Raw genomic sequence first — 21,166 nt, forward strand, 5'->3', positions numbered from 1 at the left:
CCTGCATTAAATAACTTTGCAAGTGGCTTGTTTGGGGCTTTTCAGGAGTGAAAGGTCCAGGTAATGCAGTAAAAATGTGCAGTGACACAGGCAGGAAAGGCCTGAAGCTGCAGAGAGTGTTACAGCCCAGCTGTCCTTGCTGTCTGTCCCCAGGCTGTGAGATTGGTGGCAGAGCTCAGCCTGGACTACAAGGTGTTCGACCCCCAGCTCTGGAACGGCGTCCTCCAGAAACTGCTGGGCTTCAACATGGTAAGGGGGGGTGTGAGCAGGGCAGGAAAGGCTCTTCCATCCATGGATTGCAGTGCAGTGGGACAGACCCAGGAACTGGGCACTTACTGGGGCCAGTTACTGAGATTTACATGGTTACTTTGGGCTTGGATACTGACCTGGTGAACACTTGAGGAATCTCTATTAGCAGTGATTTGTGATCTTAACTTGTTCCAGTCTCATTGTTTAAATTCATTTTTTAAATTCATTTTTAAAATTCATTTTTAAAGCCATTTTTAAAATTCATTTTTAAAGCCATTTTTAAATTCATTTTTTTAATTCAGATGGCAAGAGTAAATCCTATGGTAATAAATCGAACATTTTCATCACATTATTGTGATTTTATAACATAACATGGCTATTTTTGTGTGCAAATACATACAAACTACATATATGTATTTACATGTGTGTATATACACATATACAGAAATATGATCCCTAAAGTGTATTTATAATTACAGCAATCCTGAGTGGTGTCATTCAGAATCTTAATTACCTCTGATTGTCAAATGTTGTGTAGTGTTGCTACAGCCTAAGGAGGTGACAGATGCACCTGGCAATGGGGTTTAATTTAATTTACTAAACTATAAAGCATATAATTGAATTTACTAAACTATAAAGCAAATTTCCACATGTCTCAGAGGAGCACAGTTCCCTTGAGGAGCCCAAAGTTTGCATCCTGCAGACAAAACAAGCTCAGTGCAGCTCTTCACATTATTGCCAAAGCTTCAAAAACCACCAAAGTATTTTAAAATATTTCCTTTTTCAGATTCAGTATCTAAGAAGAGTTTTGACAGCAATTACTGGCATTCATTCCTTATGGGAGGTAAGCAAATATTCTCTGCCTTCTCACCTTTACCCTCACTCGCCAGGGACTGACTCTGTGTGTGTCAGCCATGAGAAGCCCCTTTTAGAAATACGATTTTTATTTTTACTCCTCTCCACTGTTCAGGTTGTGTGTTATCAGAACATTTTTTAATATTTTTATTATAATGCAACACATCAGTAAACACTGGGCAGAATTTTTTCGCCATCAGTCGAATCTTGGCCAAACCTGAGCCTGTGGGATAAGGGCAGCAGTGCCAGGGAATAATGAATTCCTGCAGGGCAGGAAGGGCAGGGCAGGGAGGGCCTCCTGCCCCTGCAGAGGCTCAGAGGGTGCTCCCAGGGCACTGGGAGTGCATTGGGCTGTTCCTCTCCCCCTTTGCTGCCCACAGATCCCCACCTTGAGCCGGGCCTGGCGCAGTGTGGTGCTGTCCCCCTTCCTCACAGGTAGGGCAGCCCTGGGCTGGCACACCCTGCACCCCTGGGCATTGATTCATTCACAGGTACTGATCAGGGCCTCTCTATTTCTCAGCCTCGTGCCCACTGAGCCCCAAACAGCTGCAGGAGTGCTGTGAGTGCTTTGTGATTCTGCTCAAGTAAGTGGACAATCCATCCCACAGTTCTCTTGGGCTTAGTGGGATTTCCCCCCCTGGACATGCAAAGGAGCTCTGGAAATGGGGAGCCTGAGGCAGAAGGAAGGACAGAAACACCAGCAGAGGTTCTGTGCTGGCCCACAGACCATGGACAGGGCTGTGCAAACTGAACTGGGAGCTGCCCTCTGAAGTGGGGCTGCTGAGCACAGCTCACCTGCCCAGCTGCTGCCCCAGCACATCTGTCCCTCTCCTGGCATTTTTAAAGGACTCATGATAAACTCCAGAAGTCCAGTTAACATCCTTTTTACTCAAAATACAGCATATGTCCTAAATCATTAGCACGGAGTATGTAACAGAAATAATTCATTTTCCTGTGGACAATAAACCTGACACAACAAAACTTAACCACACTTACAGATCTGCAGCTGTTAATCTGTGGCTTCTAAACATTCTGTGCATAACCCAGCCTTGCATGGCCTTGACAGTGTAAAAAAGCACAGGAAATCATTATCTTCTTCACCACAACCCTTTGTGAATTTTGGTTGGTTGGTTACACATGGGATGGATTTGTTCTTCTGACTTGCTCAGAAGAACCAGAGCTCAGAGAGCCTGACTTGAACCAAAAGTTAGTCAGGAAATAGAAAAGGTTTGGGTTGGAAGGGACTGGAAAGATGATCTGAAAAGGGCCCCTCCACTGCTGTGCACACAAAGCTCTGCCCTGGGCAGTTGGCCAACAATTCCCCTCAAAACAAGATCTTGGATGTTTAGGAAGATAAACTGGAGTTGGTTTTGCTTTCAAGCCAGAAAATCCTCAGGGAAGCTTTGACTTGCTTGACCATTTCTGAAACCAGGGTGAGGTAGAAATACATTGTTCTGTCTGGCTCACAGTTCTCAGTACCAAACCCCCCAGTCCCAGAGGTCACAGTGAGACCTTCCCTCCCTCCTGCTCTCCCTTGCAGGTGCCCTGTGCTGGCAGACCTGGATGTCATTGGCATTGCCAGGCAGTACTCCCAGCTGGAGCTGCCAGCCCTGGCCCTGGGCTGCCTCTGGCTCATCCCTCAGCCTGAGAAGCGGCAGCAGCAAATCCAGGTGAGTGATAACTCGGTGTCAATAATTCACTGCTCTGTCTGTGCAGGGGAAATGCCTTTAAGCACGTTCTGTTCAGCAGAGAGTGTAAAACAGCAAATTTTCATCCCAGTTTATTGAAACAGGTCCCTGCTGGCAGCTCTGCATTTCCCACCCACAGAGGCTTCTGAAAGGGATCATGGGAACATTCCCTGCTTTTTTTTCCTTTTAAAGCAGTTTCAAGTCATCCTCAGTAGCTTTGTCATGTGGCTTTGCCCTTTGAGAATTTGAGGATGTTTTAGGGGATCCCACCCATGAAACACATGGGAAAAAACCAACAAAAGCCAAAACAAACTGTACTGACTCCTACTATGGAAGAGTGCTGAGCTGAAAGCTCCTAAGAAAGATGCTTGATATGCCCAAGTTGTGATGTAAAACCTTTTGCCTCAAGGCCATATCCTCACCATCCATGGATCTTGAGAGTTTCCTTTCTCTTCAAACTGGTTTCCATTAATTTATGCTCTACATTGTTCTCCAGGTGAACCATTACAGGCTGTTCCCATATTTGCCAGGAGCAAACTGGCCCCAGCAAAGACACCTTAAATCCTCAGATTTCCAGTCATTAAAGTGAAATCCAGATTGTCCCAAACCACAGCACTAGTGTAAGAATATTCAGTTTGCTGGCAATGAAGCCAAAAATTCTGTAACAGCTACAATAAAAAAACTCAAAATAACAAACAAAAAAAATCCAACACTTTCGGTGCAACCACACAGCTCCTGGTTTGGCAATTCCATGTTTGCAGCTGTAACTTCAAAATAATCCTTTTTTCTGAATAAATCAAATAATTGCTCTGAAGGGAGAGTTTCTACTTGATTCAGGCACAGAGAATTGATGTTTTGTAACTTATTTTCCCCAGGGTTTCCTTTCAACCTGTAACACAGAAACTGTGCTGCAGCAAATAGATGAGCACATGGGCAATGGAGAAGTTGTGGCATTTGCTTCTCAGGTAAACAAATAAATTTGGAAGCTTTCTTGATAGATAAATGTACACAGAATCTTCTCCCTCCCCTGACCTTGTCCAGCCTCACTGGACATATTTTTATTTATTCTGTGCAACTGAAAAGCTTTTTGTGTCCCTGTTTGCAGGGCAGGGGGAATTACAGCAGCACCACTGTATTTTTCTAAATAAATATTTGAGCCAGAAGGCCAAAGGGCTTGTGAAGGTGCACTCTTGCCTTGGGCAAGTTTCTTTGTTCATCCCCTCTCTAAGTCTGCAATTAGTCTTCATAAAATCTGCCATTCACAACACTTAAAAAATAAAAAAAAATCCTACTATAGAGAGGAAAACTGAGCTCTTGTTATGCTCATTTCTTATGTTTAAAATATTAATATTTCTCATTACTAAAACTTAAATCTACAGATCAGGTCTTTGGTTTTGGACAGTGTCATCAACAGGAGGCTCTATGACAAATTCCTGAACACCAAATATTACCCACTGCTGAAGCAGCACGTGGTGAACAGTCACAGAGTTAAAGAGCTGGTGGATTATTTTGCCAAAAAGAACAGGTAAGTTCTCAAAGGGTGGAACAGGTGAGGCATTGCTGGTAACCACAGGAACTGAACCTCTCCTTTATTTTATTTTCTGCCATTTGAAGCCATGGAGGTTTTCTAATATTTAGTCTCCAAAGATTTTTAAAGTATTGCCAAGGTAAATCAGTAAAAATCTCACCTCTTTGCAGACTTAGGATGGAATTTTTCAGTGTCATTCAAGACCAAGGAGCAGATTGTTGAGCCTGGACTGGCAGCAGATGAAATGCAGCTAAAATAGAAGTACCCAGGGTGAAAAAGCAAACACTTCATGTTACCTTTAGGTGAACTCAGTGGCACCACAACACCCAGAAACAAATACATGAGCTGCCTCCTCCAGAGCTGGGACTGCTGCTTTTGCCACTCAGTTCCCAAGAGTTAAAGGTGCTCCTGTGCTCAGTTAATGAACACAGAGGGGCTGGGTGGGTCTCACTCCCCAGTCTGGGACTCCCCAGCACACCTGAACTCTCAGGTCAATGCAGGTCACTTTGGCACCAGTTCTCCCACAGCCAAACTGGGACAGGAACAATGAACACAAATTCTAGAATACACTGTTTTTATTTAATGCCAGGTTTGTCAGGGCTTGTTTTGCTCTGCTGGGGAAGGACAGGACCCCTGTGACCCCAAAACCAGGGGCTCACACTTTATTTTTACTGTGTATTTACTGCTTTGGGGAGCTCTGCAGTGACAAAGCTGATCCCCTTTTGCCTGTTACAGCCTTGAGGAAGCCACAGCTCTGATTGAAGAGTACCAGAAGAAATGTGGGAATCCTACCCTGGCAGACATCCCACCATCTGATCTCCTGAAGGTAAAAGAAGCCACTTCTGTGCCTCATGCAGTACCTCCTCCTTTTCTTTAAAGACTTTCACTCAACTTTTCACAAAAATACTTTTTAGCTGATTCATTTTAGTAAAATACATTGTACATAGTAAGATCTCCCTTCATCAATCCAAGTAATTCATTTTACCTGAACCAGATCTATGCCATGCTGAGCATCACACTCCCAAGTACTTCCAAAGGCCTTCCTAAGGCCTTCTAACATTGTTCTTTTCCCTTGCAGAGGTACCTGAGTGGATCAGAGGAGCCCTGGAACAGTCCCTGATAAGGTCTGGATTTCCCCTTGTCCCTCCTCCCTCTCCTGTGCACTCACAGCACTCAAGAGAACATCAACTAAAACCTCAGAGCTTTCACCAAAAGCTCCCATGACTTTCCACATTTTTGCCAGCTGTTCTAGGCTGTTTCTCCTCCATACTGGTCACATTCAGCACCTTCATTTCAAGAAGGATTAAAGTTTTCCTTCTGTATTTCCCACATTCCTGCTGTCAGGATCAGCTCAGGAATTCCTTCCCCACAACACAACCTTGCACAATTGTGATAAACTCTTTTATAAAACTGGGAGGGGAGGAGTTCATGTAAAATACTTTGTAGATAATTTTAATCTTAACTATAGTGAGCATAAATAAACCTCTGTACCAATTTTAGCCTTACAGCATTCTCTTAAAGCTTTTTTAATTGTGTTCTTGTCAATAAATTGATGCTCCTGTCACCCACCTCCCTTTAAATATCCTGTACCAAGGCTTTCTTTGCAGCTTTGCAGGATAAAGCAAGAGGAATGAGCTTCACAGCAGGAAGTGCCAGCGAGACAGAGGTTTATTTGGAACAGAAGTTATTCAGTCAGCTCATGACACAGAAATTAGGGTTCTGTGTGAAATTTCCATTCTACCTGAGGGAAAATCCAAGGAAACTGCCCCCCATTCTAAAAGCTCTGCTGTAGGAAACAAAAATAAAACTTTTGTTGGGAACTCCTGGAAGGTGTGGGCAGTGGGAGCTGTGAACACCCTCAGGTTCCTGCAGTCACTGCAGCAGAGGAGCCCACAGGTCAACCCCCATTTCCCTGCAGCAGCAGCTTGTGTGTCCCATGGAATTCCATCCTGGAAAGCCTCTGGACACGGAGCAAAGTGCACACACACTGTCAGGTGTGAGCCGCAAACACAGCAAAGCTTCTCTCTGGCCATGAGATCATTGTCCTTAAAGCACAGGGATATTTTAAATGCTTTCATCAGAGAAAGACTCAAACTTTCCACAGTGAAATTACGAGGCAATTGCAATACTGCCAGAATCTTGCAAGCCATTTTATTCTTTAACTTAATTGGGAATGTTAAATTGAGAGAATGAAACATAAAGTGGATTCTGAAGCAAACACAGCCTGGTCCCAGAACCCTCAGTCTGCTCAACATCCCTTGGAAGCTGCACCCCAAAAAACAGCATCAGGTGTTTGACAAACAGCCACAACTGCTGCACTTCCCCCCAACAACACTCCATAAACTCAGCTTTTCTATGAAGTGGAGTTTATTACAACATTAAGGAACAGTATTTGGAGTTATTTTAATGGAATATTTTACAAATCCATTCATACAGAGAAAAGCAAACACAATATTGGTTTAAATTCATTACATTGTTGAGCTGTTAGCAAGAGGTGCAGGGCTGTAAACTAGCAATCAAGTATTGGAACTTGCAGTCAGAATGAGATGCTAAAAATACCAGACAAGCAAAAGCCTTTTTAAGACTTTTTGTACTCAATTCTTTCTACTTTCACATCATCTCCAATTAGTTGATAGACATATGTAACTACTGTAGAAGCCTGGATATCCATCAGCACAAAGGAAGGAATGATGTTGCTGGAAAGAGAGGAAAAAAATCACATTGATTGTGTGTCTCTAATCCCCTCAGCAGTGTTTTTACCACTTCATTAATGGGTATTAATTCTGAAAGCACAGAACATCAGATCTGAGGCTGGGACTGTTTCTCATCTGTGTCAGTCAAGGAGACTGAGGAGCACCCTTCCTCTCCCTGACACTTAAAAAAATATTCACCCTCTCCATTTGTAGCTCAGTTTTGTTCCCCAAAAGAAGAGATTCCCCCCAGTCACTTACTTCTCTAAGGCATGGTAGGCTCCTGTGGCTGACCCAGGGTTGATATAGAACTTGTTTTCATGTTCAAATGCCTCAAATTTGTGTGTGTGGCCCGAAATGAGGATGTCCACATCAAACTGCCTCTGCAGCAGGGCCAGGCTGGCCATGTCCCCCCAGGGGATGACCTGGTGGCCATGGATCAGCCCAATCCTGAACTGCCCCACCGTCACCACCTTCTGCTCGGGGTAATTCAGGTTCTGAAACAAAGCCAGACATCACATGGACAACATTTAAACTGCAAAATGTATATATTGAAAGTTATAGTTAAACAGAAGAGCAACGAGGCTGGAGAAGGGACTGGAGCACAAGTGCTGTGGGGAGAGGCTGAGGGAGCTGGGGGTGTTTAGCCTGGAGAAGAGGAGGCTCAGAGGAGACCTCAGCACTGTCTGGAACTGCCTGAAGGGAAGTTCTGGCCAGGTGGGGGTTGGTCTCTTCTCCCAGGCACTCAGCAATAGGACAAGGGGGCACGATGGGCTCAAGCTCTGCCAGGGGAAACTGAAGCTGGGTATCAGGAAGAAATTCTTTCCAGAGAAAATGCTCAGGCATTGGAATGGGCTGCCCAGAGAGGGGGTGGATTCCCCATCCCTGGAGGTTTTTAACCTGAGCTTGGCCGTGGCACTGAGTGCCATGATCTGGTAAAGGGACTGGAGTTGGACCAGGGGTCGGACTTGATGATCTTGGAGGGCTTTTCCAACCCAATCCATTCTATGATTCTGTGATGTAAAAGAAGCACAAAGGGAGACCTCATCACTCTACAACTCCCTGAAAGGATGTTCTAGTCAGGTGGGGGTTGGTCTCTTCTCACAGGCAACCAACAGTAGGACAAGAGATCACAGCTCTGCCAGGGGAGGTTTGGGCTGGATATCGGGAAGAAATTCTTTACAGAGAGAGTGCTCAGGCATTGGAATGGGTGGATTCTCCATCCCTGCAGGTGTTTTAAGAGGAGAGTGGATGTGGCACTGAATGAGAATCCGCCTTGATCCAACCCCACTGTGATCACCAGCCCATGGCACGGAGTGCCCTGGGCTGGTGATCACAGTAGGGTTGGATCAAGGGTTGGATTCATGATCTCAGAGGTCTCTTCCAACCCAACTGACTCTATGAAACGTCCCTCCCAGGGAGGGTCAAAATACCTCATCGAAGTCCCCTCGGACGACGTGGACGTCCCCAGCCAGGGTCTTGAGGTAGTCATAGGTGTCCTTGGTGCAGAGGTTCCCTGTGCACAGGATGTGCTGGATCTTCCCAGGCACCAGCAGCTTCTTGAACTTGGCTGGGAGGCTGTTGCAGCGGTGGGGAATGTGGAGATCTCCCAACACCAGCACCAACTGCCAGGGGGGGTCACACACAGGGACAGGGAGGTCACAGAGGTGTCACACACACCCAGCAGACCCACCCCCATAGCACAGAGGGGCTCCTGCAGCTGCACAGCCCTGCAGGGTCATGGGAAAGCTACTGAAGTAAGCAGGAGATGGGGATGGAGTATTGGTGTGTTTGAGGGAGAACAAGGGTGGCCCTCATTAAATCATTACCTTAAAAACAACAGTCTGCAAAGTGACTTAAAATAAGGATGAGATGAGGATGGAATATTGTTTTGTTTGAGGGAGAACAAGGACCCTCATTAGATCATTATATTAAAACAACAGTCTAGAATGGTTTAAAATAAATTGAGATGGTGATGGAATATTGTTCTGTTTGAGGGAGAACAAGGGTGGCCCTCATTAGATCATTACCTTAAAAACAGAATGGTGTAAAATAAAATAAGATGGGGATGGAATATTGGTTTGTTTGAGGGAGAACAAGGGCCCTCATTAGATCATCACCTTAAAAACAACAGTCTGCAAAATTATTTAAAATAAAATGAGATGGTGATGGAATATTGTTCTGTTTGAGGGAGAACAAGGGCCCTCATTAGATCATCACCTTAAAAAGAACAGTTTGCAGAATGATTTAAAATAAAATGAGAGAGGGATGGAATATTGCCCCCCTTTCTCAGGGGAAACAAGGCCCTCTCCAGCTCATTACCTTAAAACAACAGTCTACAGAATGATCTTTATTTTGTGTGAGATACAACAGCAGAAATATGTTGGTATTTCATGTATCTCACACAAAATTGGGAACTACCACAAACTCCCCCACTTTTTCCCTCTCTAGCACGTGACCTGCTAAACTGAGGCCACTTCCCTTGGAAAAAACTTTATCCAAGTTTCTTTCTACTTTAAAAAAACTTCTGTTTTCTCCCCTATGAAAAAAAAAATTTAAAAAGCAGCAGATTTGCAGCATTGGTGGCCAGAACAGCAGCATGTTCAGAGTTCATGTTTTAGGAAACACTGAACAGAATGAGGCTGAAAAGTAAGAACAAAATACAAATAAAAACACAGCCAGGGCACTGCAGAGGAGCCAAGGCAGGTTATTGCAGAGTGATTCTGTTACCATCTATATATATTTCTACACATTCATAATTTCAGTACAGCAGATGCAAGAATAAAAATGGAAGGGGGGCTTCAAAATTAAGGGCTCAGGTGAAGCAAAGCCAGAGTTTAACACTACAGGCTTTAAATCTGCAAATAAAGAATTAATGCAACACAGCAATGAATTAATTATGCAAAAGCAGCTCTCTAAAGCAGGGATGTTATGGCACTGCACTGGGAACACAGGAATGATCCAGAGCCAGAGGTAACCCCAGAAATGGCTCTGCATTAAACGTGTTTGTTAATGAGGCAGCTCTGAAGGAACAGCCACCAAATGTCTTTGTCAAGGACACAGCCCAGATATATTTCTGTGTATGAAAATAGATGTAACTGGGCTAAGAAATTGTATTTTTAAACATTTTTAAATCCATTTCAAGGCCATGCAGCTCCTTCCTTGCTAACAGTCCTCACAAAAGGGAAAAGGGAACCTGGGTGGCTTTTTTATTATTTGGTTTGTGGGGTTTTTTTTTAGATTAAGATCATCTCAGTGCCAGCAAAGCCATTTGGACACAGATGGTTTGGAGCAGCAACACCAGAGCTCTTTAATCAATGGGTGGCCAATTCAAAACTGAACCAGGTGAGGAAAATGAAAAATGACACATTTTTTATGGTCTTTCAAGAGTTCCCAGTGAAAGAAATCCCCCAACCAGAGTCCTGGGATGCAAATCAAAAGTGGGTAACAGTGATTCTGATATTAGTAATCAAACAAGTCATTATTGATATTAATAATCAGAATTATTTTACTAATAAGTGTATTATTTGATTAATAAGTGGCAGTAGACAAGATTGTCTCACTGATGCCTGAGGGACTTGGATGTGCCACACCAGTCATTAGATGTTTAATAAAATTATTCTGCCACTTAAAACATCCCCCCCAGACTGTCAGGTCCCTGTTTTTCCCCCAGATCACATCTGAGCTCCCATAATTAACCAAAAGCTCCAATAACCAACCCAAATTAAGAGCCCCAAGGTGTTTCATCATCCCGGGGATGTGCAGAGCAGGGAGAGGGTGTCCCACCTCTGGGTCTCACCAGGAATTTGGGTGTGGGTTCCAGCAGCCCCTGAGCCCCTGGCACTGCCAGGAGGGGCACAGGGACCCCAAAACCAGAATGAGCAAAGCCAAGAGTCACTTACTCTGTGCCCGGCCTGAGTGGGATGGAGTTGATTGCAGACAGGGGTGGGAAATATGATCAATGTTAAACGAGAGAAGCAACAGAAGAGAAAACACAGCCCAATGAACGCGCAAATCATAATTAATGAGACGTCGAGGTTATGGGAAAAGCGTTAAATTAAAATAAAAAGAAATTAATGCGATTACGGTTCAATTAATGCTCCTGCAGGGACCCTCCACCCGCCCCCGTGCCCCGGTCCCGGTGGGTTCCCGGGATGCCCCGGTGAGGTCCCCGAGGTGTTCCGGTGGGTTCCCAGGGCGTCCCAGTGGGATTCCGGTGACTTCCTGGGCTATCCCACGGTATCCCGGTGGGTTCCCGGGGTGTCCCGGCGGGTTCTCGGTGGGTTCCCTGGATGTCCCGGTAGGTTCCCCAGTGCGTCCCGGGGTGTTCCCGGGGTGTCCCGCTGTCCCTCTGTCCCCGCTCTCACCATCGCGGCCGCTCCTCTCCGGCCCTCCCGGAACCGCCCAGCCCCGCCCCGGCTACGGCGGCAGCGAGCGGCCAAGAGAGCGCCGAGCGCGGCCGTGTGGGGGCTCAGCCAGCCCTGCGGGAGGAGCCTCTGCCAGTCCCGCCCTGCCCTGCCCGGCACAGCCCCGGCCATTCCCTGCCCCGCCCGGCACGGCCCCGGCCGTTCCCTGCCCCGCCCGGCACAGCCCCGGCCATTCCCTGGCGCTGTCCCTGGTCCCACAGGGCACAGCTCAGTGCCTGCCCCTCCCGAGGGAGCTGTACCTGCACTGAGGTCTCCCCTCAGTCTCCTCCTCTCCGGCTGAACACACCGAGTGCCCTCAGCTCCTCCCACGCTGCCCCTCCAGGCCCTTCCCCTCCTTCATTGCCTCCTTTGGATACTTTTCACTGCGGATCGTTGGGGTGTCTGTGCTGGATTGGATCCCTGTGGTTCCTTCTCGCTGAGGACTTTCCAAGACTCCCCAGTTCCCACATTCCCCCAATTTCCCATTCCCCTAATTCCCCATTTCCCACATTCCCCAGTTCCCCCATTCCCCACATTAATTCCCCCATTTCCCACAATAATTCCCCAATTTTCCCCAATTCCCCCATTCCCCACATTAATTCCCCCATTCCCAGTCCCGTTCCCGCCCTCGCGTTTCCCGCGCGGGCCGTGAGGGCGGGGGGGGGGGGGGCGCCATGAGGTGCGTGATCGGCAGCGCCCAAATGCGGGGTACGGGATGGCGGGATTGGGGAAACAGGGAATACGGGGGAGCGGGAATGCCGGGATTGGGGGGGAAATAGGGAATACGGGGGAGCGGGAATGCCGGGGTTGGGGGAAACAGGGAATACAGAGGGAGTGGGAATCCCGGGATTGCTGGGAAATAGGGAGCACAGAGGGACCAGGAATCCCGGGATTCTGAGGGAAAAGGGACCCCAGAGGGACCAGGAGTGGGAATCACGGGATTCGAGGGGGAAACAGGAAACACAGAGGTACTGGGGCCGGGAATCCCGGGTTTCCTGGGAATACAGGGAGCAGAGAGTGGGCCGGGAATTATCATGATTTGTGGGGAAAACAGGGTGCACAATCCTCTCCTGGGTGTCTCCCTGTGCACTTCCAGAGGCTCCCAGTGCAATTCCAGAGGCACAATTTCACTCCCGGGTGTAGTTCTTTGGAAAACGCTGCTCTGCCCCTGCCAGAGGCAAATCCCAAGCCCTGTGCCAGGTTCTGAGGGTTCCATCTCCACAGATATCCCACTGCTCACGCTTCCCAAACTTTCCATGGACTAAAGACCGTTCCCAAGTGGTGTTTGGTCTGATGGAGTCACTCGTGGTGACATCAGGCCCGTGAAGGGACAAGTGACACTGAGGTGCCTCAGCAGAGGCAGCTCCAAAACATTGAGGGGTTTGTGCCAATTAAAAAGAAAAAAGTAACATTTTCCACTGTTAGTTTGCTGTGGGAAATCTGTAGTGTTTCCTCTTCAATTACTCTGGAGAAAAAGCAGTGTAATGTTTTTATTTTAACTCAGAATACCTTTTGCCCTGTTTTCAGTGTTTGGAAGAGCAATCCATGCCATAGCTCGTATCAGTGATGAATTCTGGTTTGACCCCGTAGAAAAAGGGGTAAGTGAATCTGAATTATTGTGGTATAAAACCCCTGGAAGCCCAGCATTTGTGTTGTTGGACATTGTGCTGTTTCCCAGAGGTGCCCTTCAGTCTGAGTTGTGCTCTCCCAACTCCCTCCACTCTCAACATGGACCAAAGCCACATTTTCTGTGATTGCAATTATGCAGATTCCATCATGGAAGATTCCTTCCCACCCAGCCCTCATATCCTTGGGTTTTTTGGGCCCCAAGCTGAGGCTTGTCCAGGATATCTGGATTAATGCCAAGGGGTTAATTTCTGCTGTCACAGGTCAAGAGGTTTGTGTTTTGTACCACACAGAAGCTGCCTCTAAACAACATGTTTTGTTCTGCTGTGACTCAACAGGAAACACAGATCCATTAATTAACCAAACACCATTTCCAGCAGAATTAGGGTTTTCTCCAGAGGTTCCTTAGTTAAAAGTGACCAACTCTCCTTGAACTCCCTGGAAAACCACTTGGAGATAATTTCTTTTTCTACCTGAAGAATTTTTGAGGTGTGAGCAATGTCTTTGCTCGTTTGTGTGGATCATGTACAGGAAGATTGTTTTAGAGCAAACTCAGCTCCTTCAGTGCCTCAGACACAAGCTGAGCTCTGGGTGTTTGGGTAACAACTCACCCCTCAGGACCACTTAAACATCCCCAGACTGGAATCCCATCCCTGCATTGTACCTGTGACTTCTGGCTGGTAATAATGAAGGTGGTAAGTTTGAACATGATTGTAATCCCAATAAATCTGTATTTATCTTGAGATGTGCCTCTCAAGGTTTTCTGGTGCTTCTGAAATACCCCAGAGGGGGCTTTTTGCTAAATGTTCCATATGAAATAGTTTTGAGTTAATAAATTATGTTACGTTTACCTCACCAGAGGTTGGATTTGATGATCTTGGGGGGTCTTTTCCAGCCTTAATGATTCTGTGATTCCCTTTCCAGCTTGCCCTGAGATCAGTGAATTCCTCGAGGTCAGCATATGCATATGTCTTCTTCTCATCCATGTTTTTCCAACATTACTGCTGGACAGCTGAGCCCTGTCAGAAGGAAAAGCAGTTACCCCTCCCATGTAAACTGATCATTAAGGTACATTTTAATGGGCTGTAACACACAGCTTTGTGAGCAGCAAGTTAACCCCATTTCCAGAGGGAGTTCCAGGGGAGGCTCCAGGGTGTGTGGAATGCTCTGGATGCTGCACACACACAGTGGTGGGTCCCTGAGCTCAGCTGTTCCCCTGAGCTGTGCCCTGCAGCTCCCACAGCCCTTCTCAGGGGCAGGAACACCTCCTGGAGCCTCTGGAGTGTCTGTCCTGCAGCCTCTGCAGTGTCTCTCCTGCAGCCCTGGAACCTTCATGGTCAGCAGGGCTTTAATCAGGCCTGGTGGCCTATCCTGGGATATCCATGGCCAGGACCCTGAGATGAGCTCAGTTGGTTAAAACTTGGTTGTAGTAATGCCAAGGTCATGGGTTCAATCCCCTGGGTGGGCCATTGAGTTAAGAGTTGGACTCGATGATCCTTGTGGGTCCCTTCCAACTCAGAACAGTCTGTGATTCTGTGACCAGCCTGGGCTGTCTGAGCCACCCACAGCACTTTGAGGAAGCCACAAGTGCAGGAGCTCGAGATAACCTTCACAAACCTGGGGAGATGATGCTGCAAAGTTCCCTGGTGAGTGACCTGTGCACTGATGGATTTTCCTGGTGTTTTCCAGTCAGTTCTGCCTGTGTTCAGATGTGCCAACGTGCTGGAAAGGAACGTGGAGAAGTGCAGCATCTCCATCAACCCTGGTGCCCAGCACATCACCTTCCAGCTGCTCTGCAAACACGGTGGGTGGCACAGGCAGGGGAGTCACAGCCACAACAGCAATGGAAAACCACAGGGTTTGCTGTCACCATTAACTCAATTTTAGTGATGGCACATTCTGCCAAACTTTTCCAGCCTCTTCACATCGTAATTTATGCTTATCTTGTTAATATTTATATAATAAAGTGAAGTTACAACAGGCCTTATCAGTTCTGCAGTTCAGCTGCTGCTGACAGCATCTTGAATTATCCTGGATTAGATTCTGAGGGGAAAAAACAAACCCACATTATGGAAAGGGAGGGAAATCCTGGTCTGAATCCAGGTGTTTGAACCACAGGATTTACTGAGTCTTTCCACTTCCAATACAGTTCTTCAGCACAGGAGCAGGACTGACACCCTCAGCCCAGCTTGTTCAATATGAAATAGTTTTGAGTTAATACATTATTTTACTTTTATCTCATCAGAGGTTGGATTTGATGATCTTGGAATGTTCATCAACATCAGCCTTTGCAAAACTCATGAAAAAATATCATCTACCAGCACAGAGCTTGTGCCATAGGCAGTGTTGATATTATTAATAATTAGCCTGCATTACTAATAATGGGATAATATACTGAATTGGGGCTCCAAACAGCTCAGCTCTTAGGCCAGGCTTACCCAGAAACACACTGAGATCTGTAGGGTTTGACTTTTGTTTTCCACCCTCATTTATATTATTTTCCCAGTTAAATAGTGAGGCCTTTTTCCCTCTGCATTTGTTGCACTTTTTGCTGTTCATTTATTTCTTGTGGAGTCTTAAAAAACCTGGATACTGAATGAGCACAACTTCCAGGATGGAGGCAATCTGGGATGGCAGGTGAGTTCCATTTTCTATTTATTCCCACAAGGCTGAGTAAGTCACTTGGTTACTTTCTCTTTTGAAAAATTAATGCTTTAAAAAATTAAGATTACAGACCAGCGTTGATTTTTGTTCCTTCCCTCTGTATTTAGGTGTTGTAAAAACATACAACCTGACATTTCAGGAATGTGATCCCTTGCAGGCTGTTTTTGCAAAGCACATGTGTCCAAACATCCTTAAAGTCCACTCCAGGTAACAAACACAAAATTATTTGACAAGTTTGACTTTCTGAGGTGAGTAACCAAAGCTCCCCAGCCCTTTGTGACAGATGATGTCAGTGCTGAATGACATTTTACAGGCTCCTGGCTGATGTGCTGGTTCACTTCCCAACCAGTCAAGAAGAAATAACCTTATCAGTTACTCCAGTGAAAGTTTGTTTCAAGAGTTACACTGAGGAGGACACTGGTAAGGAAATTCATAAATAAGAACCAACACCTGGACTCTGAGCACAGGTGAACTCGGGGAATAACAACTGTCATGACTTCAATGGCTCAATAACATTTTTAGGAGAGGGAACATACATGGAGAGATTTTAAGTCGTGCTGCCACCCTCTGGTTTCAATGTATTTTAAGAAAGTTTTTAATAACACTTCTGGGTGGCAGTGGCAGATTTCAGACTGAGCAGCCAATTGAAATAAAATATGCCACTTGCTGTAGGCTTGAAAGAGGTAATTGCTGTTCTGCAGGAGCAGAAGGCAGGGAAAAGGGGGTGATTCTGTGTTCTAAAAAGAACTATTTAAAGCTGAACACGATAATTAGAACATTGATATCATTAGAGGGTGTGTTTCAGGCTGAGGACAGCACAGGGTGCCAGCTGAGCTCACACTGTCACTGCCACTGTCACCTCTGCAGGAGGGGCAGAACCAGCCACACATTCCTGGGCTGTGACTCAAACTCATTTTTACTTAAAACTGTGTTTTTGAAGCAGAGGCTCTTGAAGATCATGTAATGAAGGGATGCTTTTCATAGTCGTTATGACCAAAGCTGAGGATGATGACCTGGGAATACTCTGGGAATGGTCTGTAGCACTCCCTTAGCAGCTGCCTCTCCTGGGAGCAGCTGGGGGTGTTGGTGCTGCTCGAGCCGCTCTGGAATTTGTCTGAGTATCTCAGAGACTGTTCCGCAGCAGGAAGCGCCTCTTACTTTCCCTTCACACAGCAATTAACAGCCCCGGACTAATCTCCTGGTGATGAAAAGCGAGTACCCGAAACTGAGGAGCCAATTTCCTGCTGCCACTCCCGTGCCAGGAAAAGATTGTAATTTCAAACAAAGAGCCTCAGCCCTGCTCCATTGTGCTCCGATGACTGGCAGCAATTTTGGTTAATCTGTTCGAGTCAGGCAGCATTTTGGGCTTCCCATCCGTGCAACAAAGGGCAGCAGGAACCTCATTTGTGAGGGGCAGATTGGCAGAGCAGCAGCAGGTGGGCAGATCACGGAACAGCTGCTGCTAAAATCCACTTAAACCCACACAATGGCATGTAAATAAATGGAAGGGTTTATTTTAATTAGTTAGGAAACAGATTTAGATAAGCTAAGTGTTTATTATTGTTGATCACCATAAAAACACAACTATTCAAACAATGCTGTTGTAAAAACCTCAGGGTTATAATCATAGTTCTGTTCAGACTTCACTGCTGTGAGTCCCTGACTCTGCTGTTATCCCAAACAGACTTTTCCAGGACAATGGTTACTGAGATTCACCTCAGTCCAGAGGAATTTGACTACTTTCAAGTTGGAGTAGATGCTGAAGTCACATTTTGCCTTAAAGAGTTGAGGGTAATGTAAGAATTTGTCTGGAAAATAAACCATTCCCCATTAGTTCACCTGCCTGAGCCAGGACAATGCAGGATGATCCCATGGAATGGCTCTGTGTCCCACCAGCCCTCCTGACAGCAGCAGGATTTCACCAGCTGGTCCAGGGTTAGCTTTATAAACCAGGATCCTCAGGACACTGAGAGTCAGAGCAGCCTTTGCAAGGCAAACAAAACATTTCTAAAACAAAACTCGGGTGTCTGTGCTGGGCAGACACAGCTGCCCTGAGAGCATCGTGGCCATGAAGTTCTCCACGCAGAACCTCCTCTGGCAAAGCTCTGGCAGGGAAGGCAAAAATCAGTCTGGAAGCTGCAGAATTTTACCCTCTTTTTGCCATAACCAACGGCTGGGATGAACTTACTGCTGGTGTTAATCTTGTGTTTGAAGCAGCACTCACCCCCTCCCTTGCAGGGCCTGCTGGCGCTCTCCGAAGCCACCAGTGTCCCCGTGTCCATCCACCTGGACAGGTGTGGCAAGTACGTGCTGGGACCCCCCTGGGGGGGCCCTGCAGCCACTCGGGGAATGAATGTGGAGCTGCAGTTCATTCCATGCCAAGAGCTGTTCCCCACCTGTGATCCCAGAGTAAGGGGCTGTAATCCCGTGTCAGGCACCTTACCCAGGCACTGGCATAGCAGGAGTTACCTGTGTGCAACTTCCCTGGACACTGGAGGCCCTCAGAGCAATGCAAGCCAGATTCCTTTAGCAGCTAAAGAAACAATACATTTTCTCAATAAATACAATTTTAACAGTTACATATTTAAAACTATCATTTGACTGTAGCATTTGCTCCTTGGGGAATTAACAGGAGGATGCCTCTCCTTCCTCAGCAGCAAATCCAGGAGATTTTCAGCCTTCTAGAGGAGACACTTTTTAATCCTTGTGTGGAGAAGCAAGAGCTGTGTCTCTATCCACAGTCCCTGCAATTCCCTGTGCTGTTCCCTCTCCCCCAGCCCCTGTAACTCCCTGTGCTGTTCCCTCTCCCCCAGCCCCTGCAATTCCCTGTGCTGTTCCCTCTCCCCCAGCCCCTGTAACTCCCTGTGCTGTTCCCTCTCCCCCAGCCCCTGTAACTCCCTGTGCTGTTCCCTCTCCCCCAGCCCCTGTAACTCCCTGTGCTGTTCCCTCTCCCCCAGCCCCTGTAACTCCCTGTGTTGTTCCCCTCCGTGTCCAGGCCCATCGCGTTCAGTGTGGAGGACCTGCTGCTGGAGGGCAGCTTCATCCTGGCCACGCTGTGTGAGGCCCAGAAGGAGGCGGCTTCCCCGGAGCTGGGCTGCAGGTAAGAGGCTCAAACTCCCAAGTTTTCACAGGAAAACTGGGCTGGAGGGGCTTAGGAACATCTCAGCAGCACAGCCAGCAAGAGAGGGCACTCCATGGGAGCTCTGCATTCCTCATCCCCACGGGTTTGGGGGCAGCAGGAGGGATGGGAAGATCCTTGCTGAGAACCTGCTCCAAAGCCACAATCTAAGAGATCAGGCTGTTGTGGCAACACACCAACCCGTCACTAACTCGCCCTCTCTGCCCTCGCAGCTCCAGGACACGCCCAGGGAGCGGCGGTGACACCTGCGAGGATAAGCCCAACCCCTCGGACACTTCCCAACAGGCACGGCGGGGCGGGAGCGCTCCGATTCCGAGCACGGACGGGGCAAAGCCCAGCAGTGCTTGGGCCGAACAAGAGGCGAAACGTGTTCCCAGAGCCACGGACAGGGGCGGGACAGGCACAGCAGGAGCGGCCGAGGCAGCAGAGGCTCCGTATGAGAAGGTGAGAGGACTCCCCACCCTGCCAGCAGTGGCACCCCGTGCACAGAGTGTGTCACACCGTGCTGGGTCCGTTCTGCATCTGGTGTGCAATGGGATCAGCAAATCCCAGCGCTGCCACATTTAACTGGTCCTGGGCACTCAGGGCAGGTGGGTTGCACTGGGAAACGCCACAGACGGGAAGTGGCAAAAGCTTCACAAAGAATTAACCCCCAGATTCTGCATCACGTGGTTCTTACCTGTGTAAACATTGCATTTTCCAGTTCCACTCCTTGTTCTTTGGAGCTGTTTCCTACATGGATGCCACGGGTCACACCTTCCAGAGCCTGGCCATGGCCAGTGACACCGAGGAGGATCCCGGTGCCCTGCAGGGCTCCCCTGCTCTGTAGGGGACAAGGGATGGTGCCCAGGGAGGGGCAGTGCAGGCCCAGCACTCGGGGCTTTGCTGTGACAGCCCCACAGACTGTTCTAGAGCTGCTGGTGCTCCTGTTGTGGCACAGATTTAGGGCCTGACTGGCTGTGTTTGAGGCTGGTGTGTTCCCTGCTCTGCAGGGACAGCGCTGGGGGTTCTGCTGTCAGAACACCCTCACTAGAGACAGTCCCACAGTTTGAGTTCAAACCCTGTTGCCACTTCAGGCAAAGGAAGCTGCTGTTACAGTTCAGGGAGCTGGGAAAACATCCCATCCATCCCCTCTGGCACAGCCAAACCCAGCCCAGCCCGGGAATATCTCACGTTTTTACAGAAACTCTGCAGAACGAGCGTTTAACTGAACAACCAAAGTTGTCACAGAATTGCGTTTTAAGAAATAAAGGTTTGTGTTTCAGGATGGAGTTGTTCTTTTCCCTCCCCACATCTCTTCTGCCCCAAGTGGGGGCAGTGCAGTATTTCCAAAGCCACACTGGAATAAAATTCCCAGTCTTTGATCAATCGAAGGATTGTTACCTTCCTGCCAGACTGCTGGGTGTCACTCAGGTGTGGCTTTGGGGACACTGAGGGGGTCACAGTGACAGCCAGCCCCCAGCACTGCCTGTGCCTCTGCACCACCAATCCCACCCCCACAGCAACAAACAGAGGGTTTGCGGCCACTTGACTTTAAAAAAGCACATTTTAGTATAAATACTATATTTATTAAATATCTTTACAATTCATTTAAATGTATTTACAGAACTATTCCTGCATAAGTTATACCTCAGACATGAAATTCACATAATTGCCTCTTAGGTAAGCATAGATGATAGTCTCATTTTAACAGCAACAAAAAAGCATCCTCAGGTACAGACTCAGATTTGCTTCATGGTTTCAGCCACCCTTGTCAGGAGCTGCTGCTTACAGTGGGTTCCACACACACTTCCCCCTGGAGAAGGGATGTCCCTTCCCAGGACATGAAGATTCCACCACTAAATCCTCCCACCTTTGCCAGACCTTCTCCTCTCCCTTCTCCTCCACTCACTCCTAACTGGTCCCAAATCTGCTTTTTGGTTTTGTTTTCAGCCAAACCTCAAGAAACACAACAAAGCATGTTTGGAGGGCACCTGTGGCAGCTCCCACAGCCAGGGGAGGAGGGGCAGGACCCCCAGGGCTGTCCCAGCTCCCCCAGCCCAGCCCAGCCCTGCCCCACTCGCCCTCCCACAGCTCCAGCAGCACAGACTCCTGACCCTGCAGACCCCAAACCAACCCCTGCAGCAGCTCCACACTCCGCTCACCTCCAAGGCAGGAACACCTTTCTTGTCCCTTCCCCTCGGGAACATCCCACTGCCCTACCCCTGGCAATGGTGCTGCTTTGCTGGGAACCCCTTGGATGGGGTGGGCCCTGGTTCCTCTCCAAGATCTCTTGTGCGCAGACAGCGATAAGTTCGTAGGAAAACGTTGGTTTGATATGT

The 21,166-nt window shown here is 47.7% G+C and overlaps 3 protein-coding genes across 4 annotated transcripts in view; 2 read left to right on the forward strand and 1 right to left on the reverse strand.

Annotated features, from left to right (window-relative positions):
- Positions 1-6,126, forward strand: part of KNTC1 (kinetochore associated 1) — a 35,915-nt gene extending 29,789 nt beyond the window's left edge. The window contains exons 56-65 of the mRNA XM_071572012.1: positions 154-249; positions 1,037-1,093; positions 1,485-1,539; positions 1,625-1,688; positions 2,645-2,774; positions 3,668-3,757; positions 4,172-4,317; positions 5,056-5,146; positions 5,399-5,444; positions 5,928-6,126. Coding sequence (XP_071428113.1) covers positions 154-249; positions 1,037-1,093; positions 1,485-1,539; positions 1,625-1,688; positions 2,645-2,774; positions 3,668-3,757; positions 4,172-4,317; positions 5,056-5,146; positions 5,399-5,440 — 771 coding nt within the window. The 3' untranslated portion in view covers positions 5,441-5,444; positions 5,928-6,126. The remainder of the gene's footprint in view (positions 1-153; positions 250-1,036; positions 1,094-1,484; positions 1,540-1,624; positions 1,689-2,644; positions 2,775-3,667; positions 3,758-4,171; positions 4,318-5,055; positions 5,147-5,398; positions 5,445-5,927) is intronic.
- Positions 6,127-6,704: 578 nt separating this feature from the next.
- VPS29 (VPS29 retromer complex component) lies at positions 6,705-11,440 on the reverse strand. 2 transcript variants are annotated; one of them, XM_071572014.1, is made up of 4 exons: positions 11,378-11,440; positions 8,444-8,635; positions 7,272-7,507; positions 6,705-7,016 (listed from the first exon to the last, which is right to left on the reverse strand). In XM_071572014.1, exons 1-4 carry the CDS (start codon positions 11,378-11,380, stop codon positions 6,899-6,901), a joined length of 549 nt encoding a protein of 182 aa, XP_071428115.1. In that variant the 5' UTR covers positions 11,381-11,440; the 3' UTR covers positions 6,705-6,898. The 2 variants fall into 2 exon arrangements, with proteins under 2 accessions (XP_071428115.1, XP_071428114.1); XM_071572013.1 differs by lacking the exon at positions 11,378-11,440 and adding an exon at positions 10,913-11,370.
- A 650-nt stretch (positions 11,441-12,090) lies between these two features.
- On the forward strand, positions 12,091-20,112 carry RAD9B (RAD9 checkpoint clamp component B). Its single transcript, XM_071572129.1, has 11 exons — positions 12,091-12,124; positions 12,944-13,014; positions 13,967-14,110; positions 14,732-14,846; positions 15,814-15,913; positions 16,020-16,126; positions 17,391-17,497; positions 17,945-18,009; positions 18,702-18,806; positions 19,058-19,289; positions 19,549-20,112. The coding sequence occupies exons 1-11, from the start codon at positions 12,091-12,093 to the stop codon at positions 19,672-19,674; spliced, it is 1,206 nt and encodes a 401-aa protein (XP_071428230.1). The 3' UTR covers positions 19,675-20,112.
- Positions 20,113-21,166: the final 1,054 nt, after the last annotated feature.

The sequence above is a fragment of the Pithys albifrons genome, chromosome 17 (genome assembly GCF_047495875.1).
Source record: "Pithys albifrons albifrons isolate INPA30051 chromosome 17, PitAlb_v1, whole genome shotgun sequence".
In the NCBI taxonomy this organism is placed as follows: Eukaryota; Metazoa; Chordata; class Aves; order Passeriformes; family Thamnophilidae; genus Pithys; species Pithys albifrons.

Coding starts and splice junctions, on each gene's coding strand:
- RAD9B (XM_071572129.1), top strand. CDS start 12,091: ATGAGGTGCGTGATCGGCAGCGCCCAAATGCGGG. Junction 14,111..14,731: donor CATGTAAACTGATCATTAAG/GTACATTTTAAT, acceptor GGTGTTTTCCAG/TCAGTTCTGCCTGTGTTCAG. Junction 16,127..17,390: donor TTACACTGAGGAGGACACTG/GTAAGGAAATTC, acceptor TATCCCAAACAG/ACTTTTCCAGGACAATGGTT.
- VPS29 (XM_071572013.1), bottom strand. CDS start 11,029: ATGATTTGCGCGTTCATTGGGCTGTGTTTTCTCTTCTGTTGCTTCTCT. Junction 8,636..10,912: donor CCACTCAGGCCGGGCACAGA/GTAAGTGACTCT, acceptor CCCCCCTGGCAG/TTGGTGCTGGTGTTGGGAGA. Junction 7,017..7,271: donor GCCTACCATGCCTTAGAGAA/GTAAGTGACTGG, acceptor CTCTCTTTCCAG/CAACATCATTCCTTCCTTTG.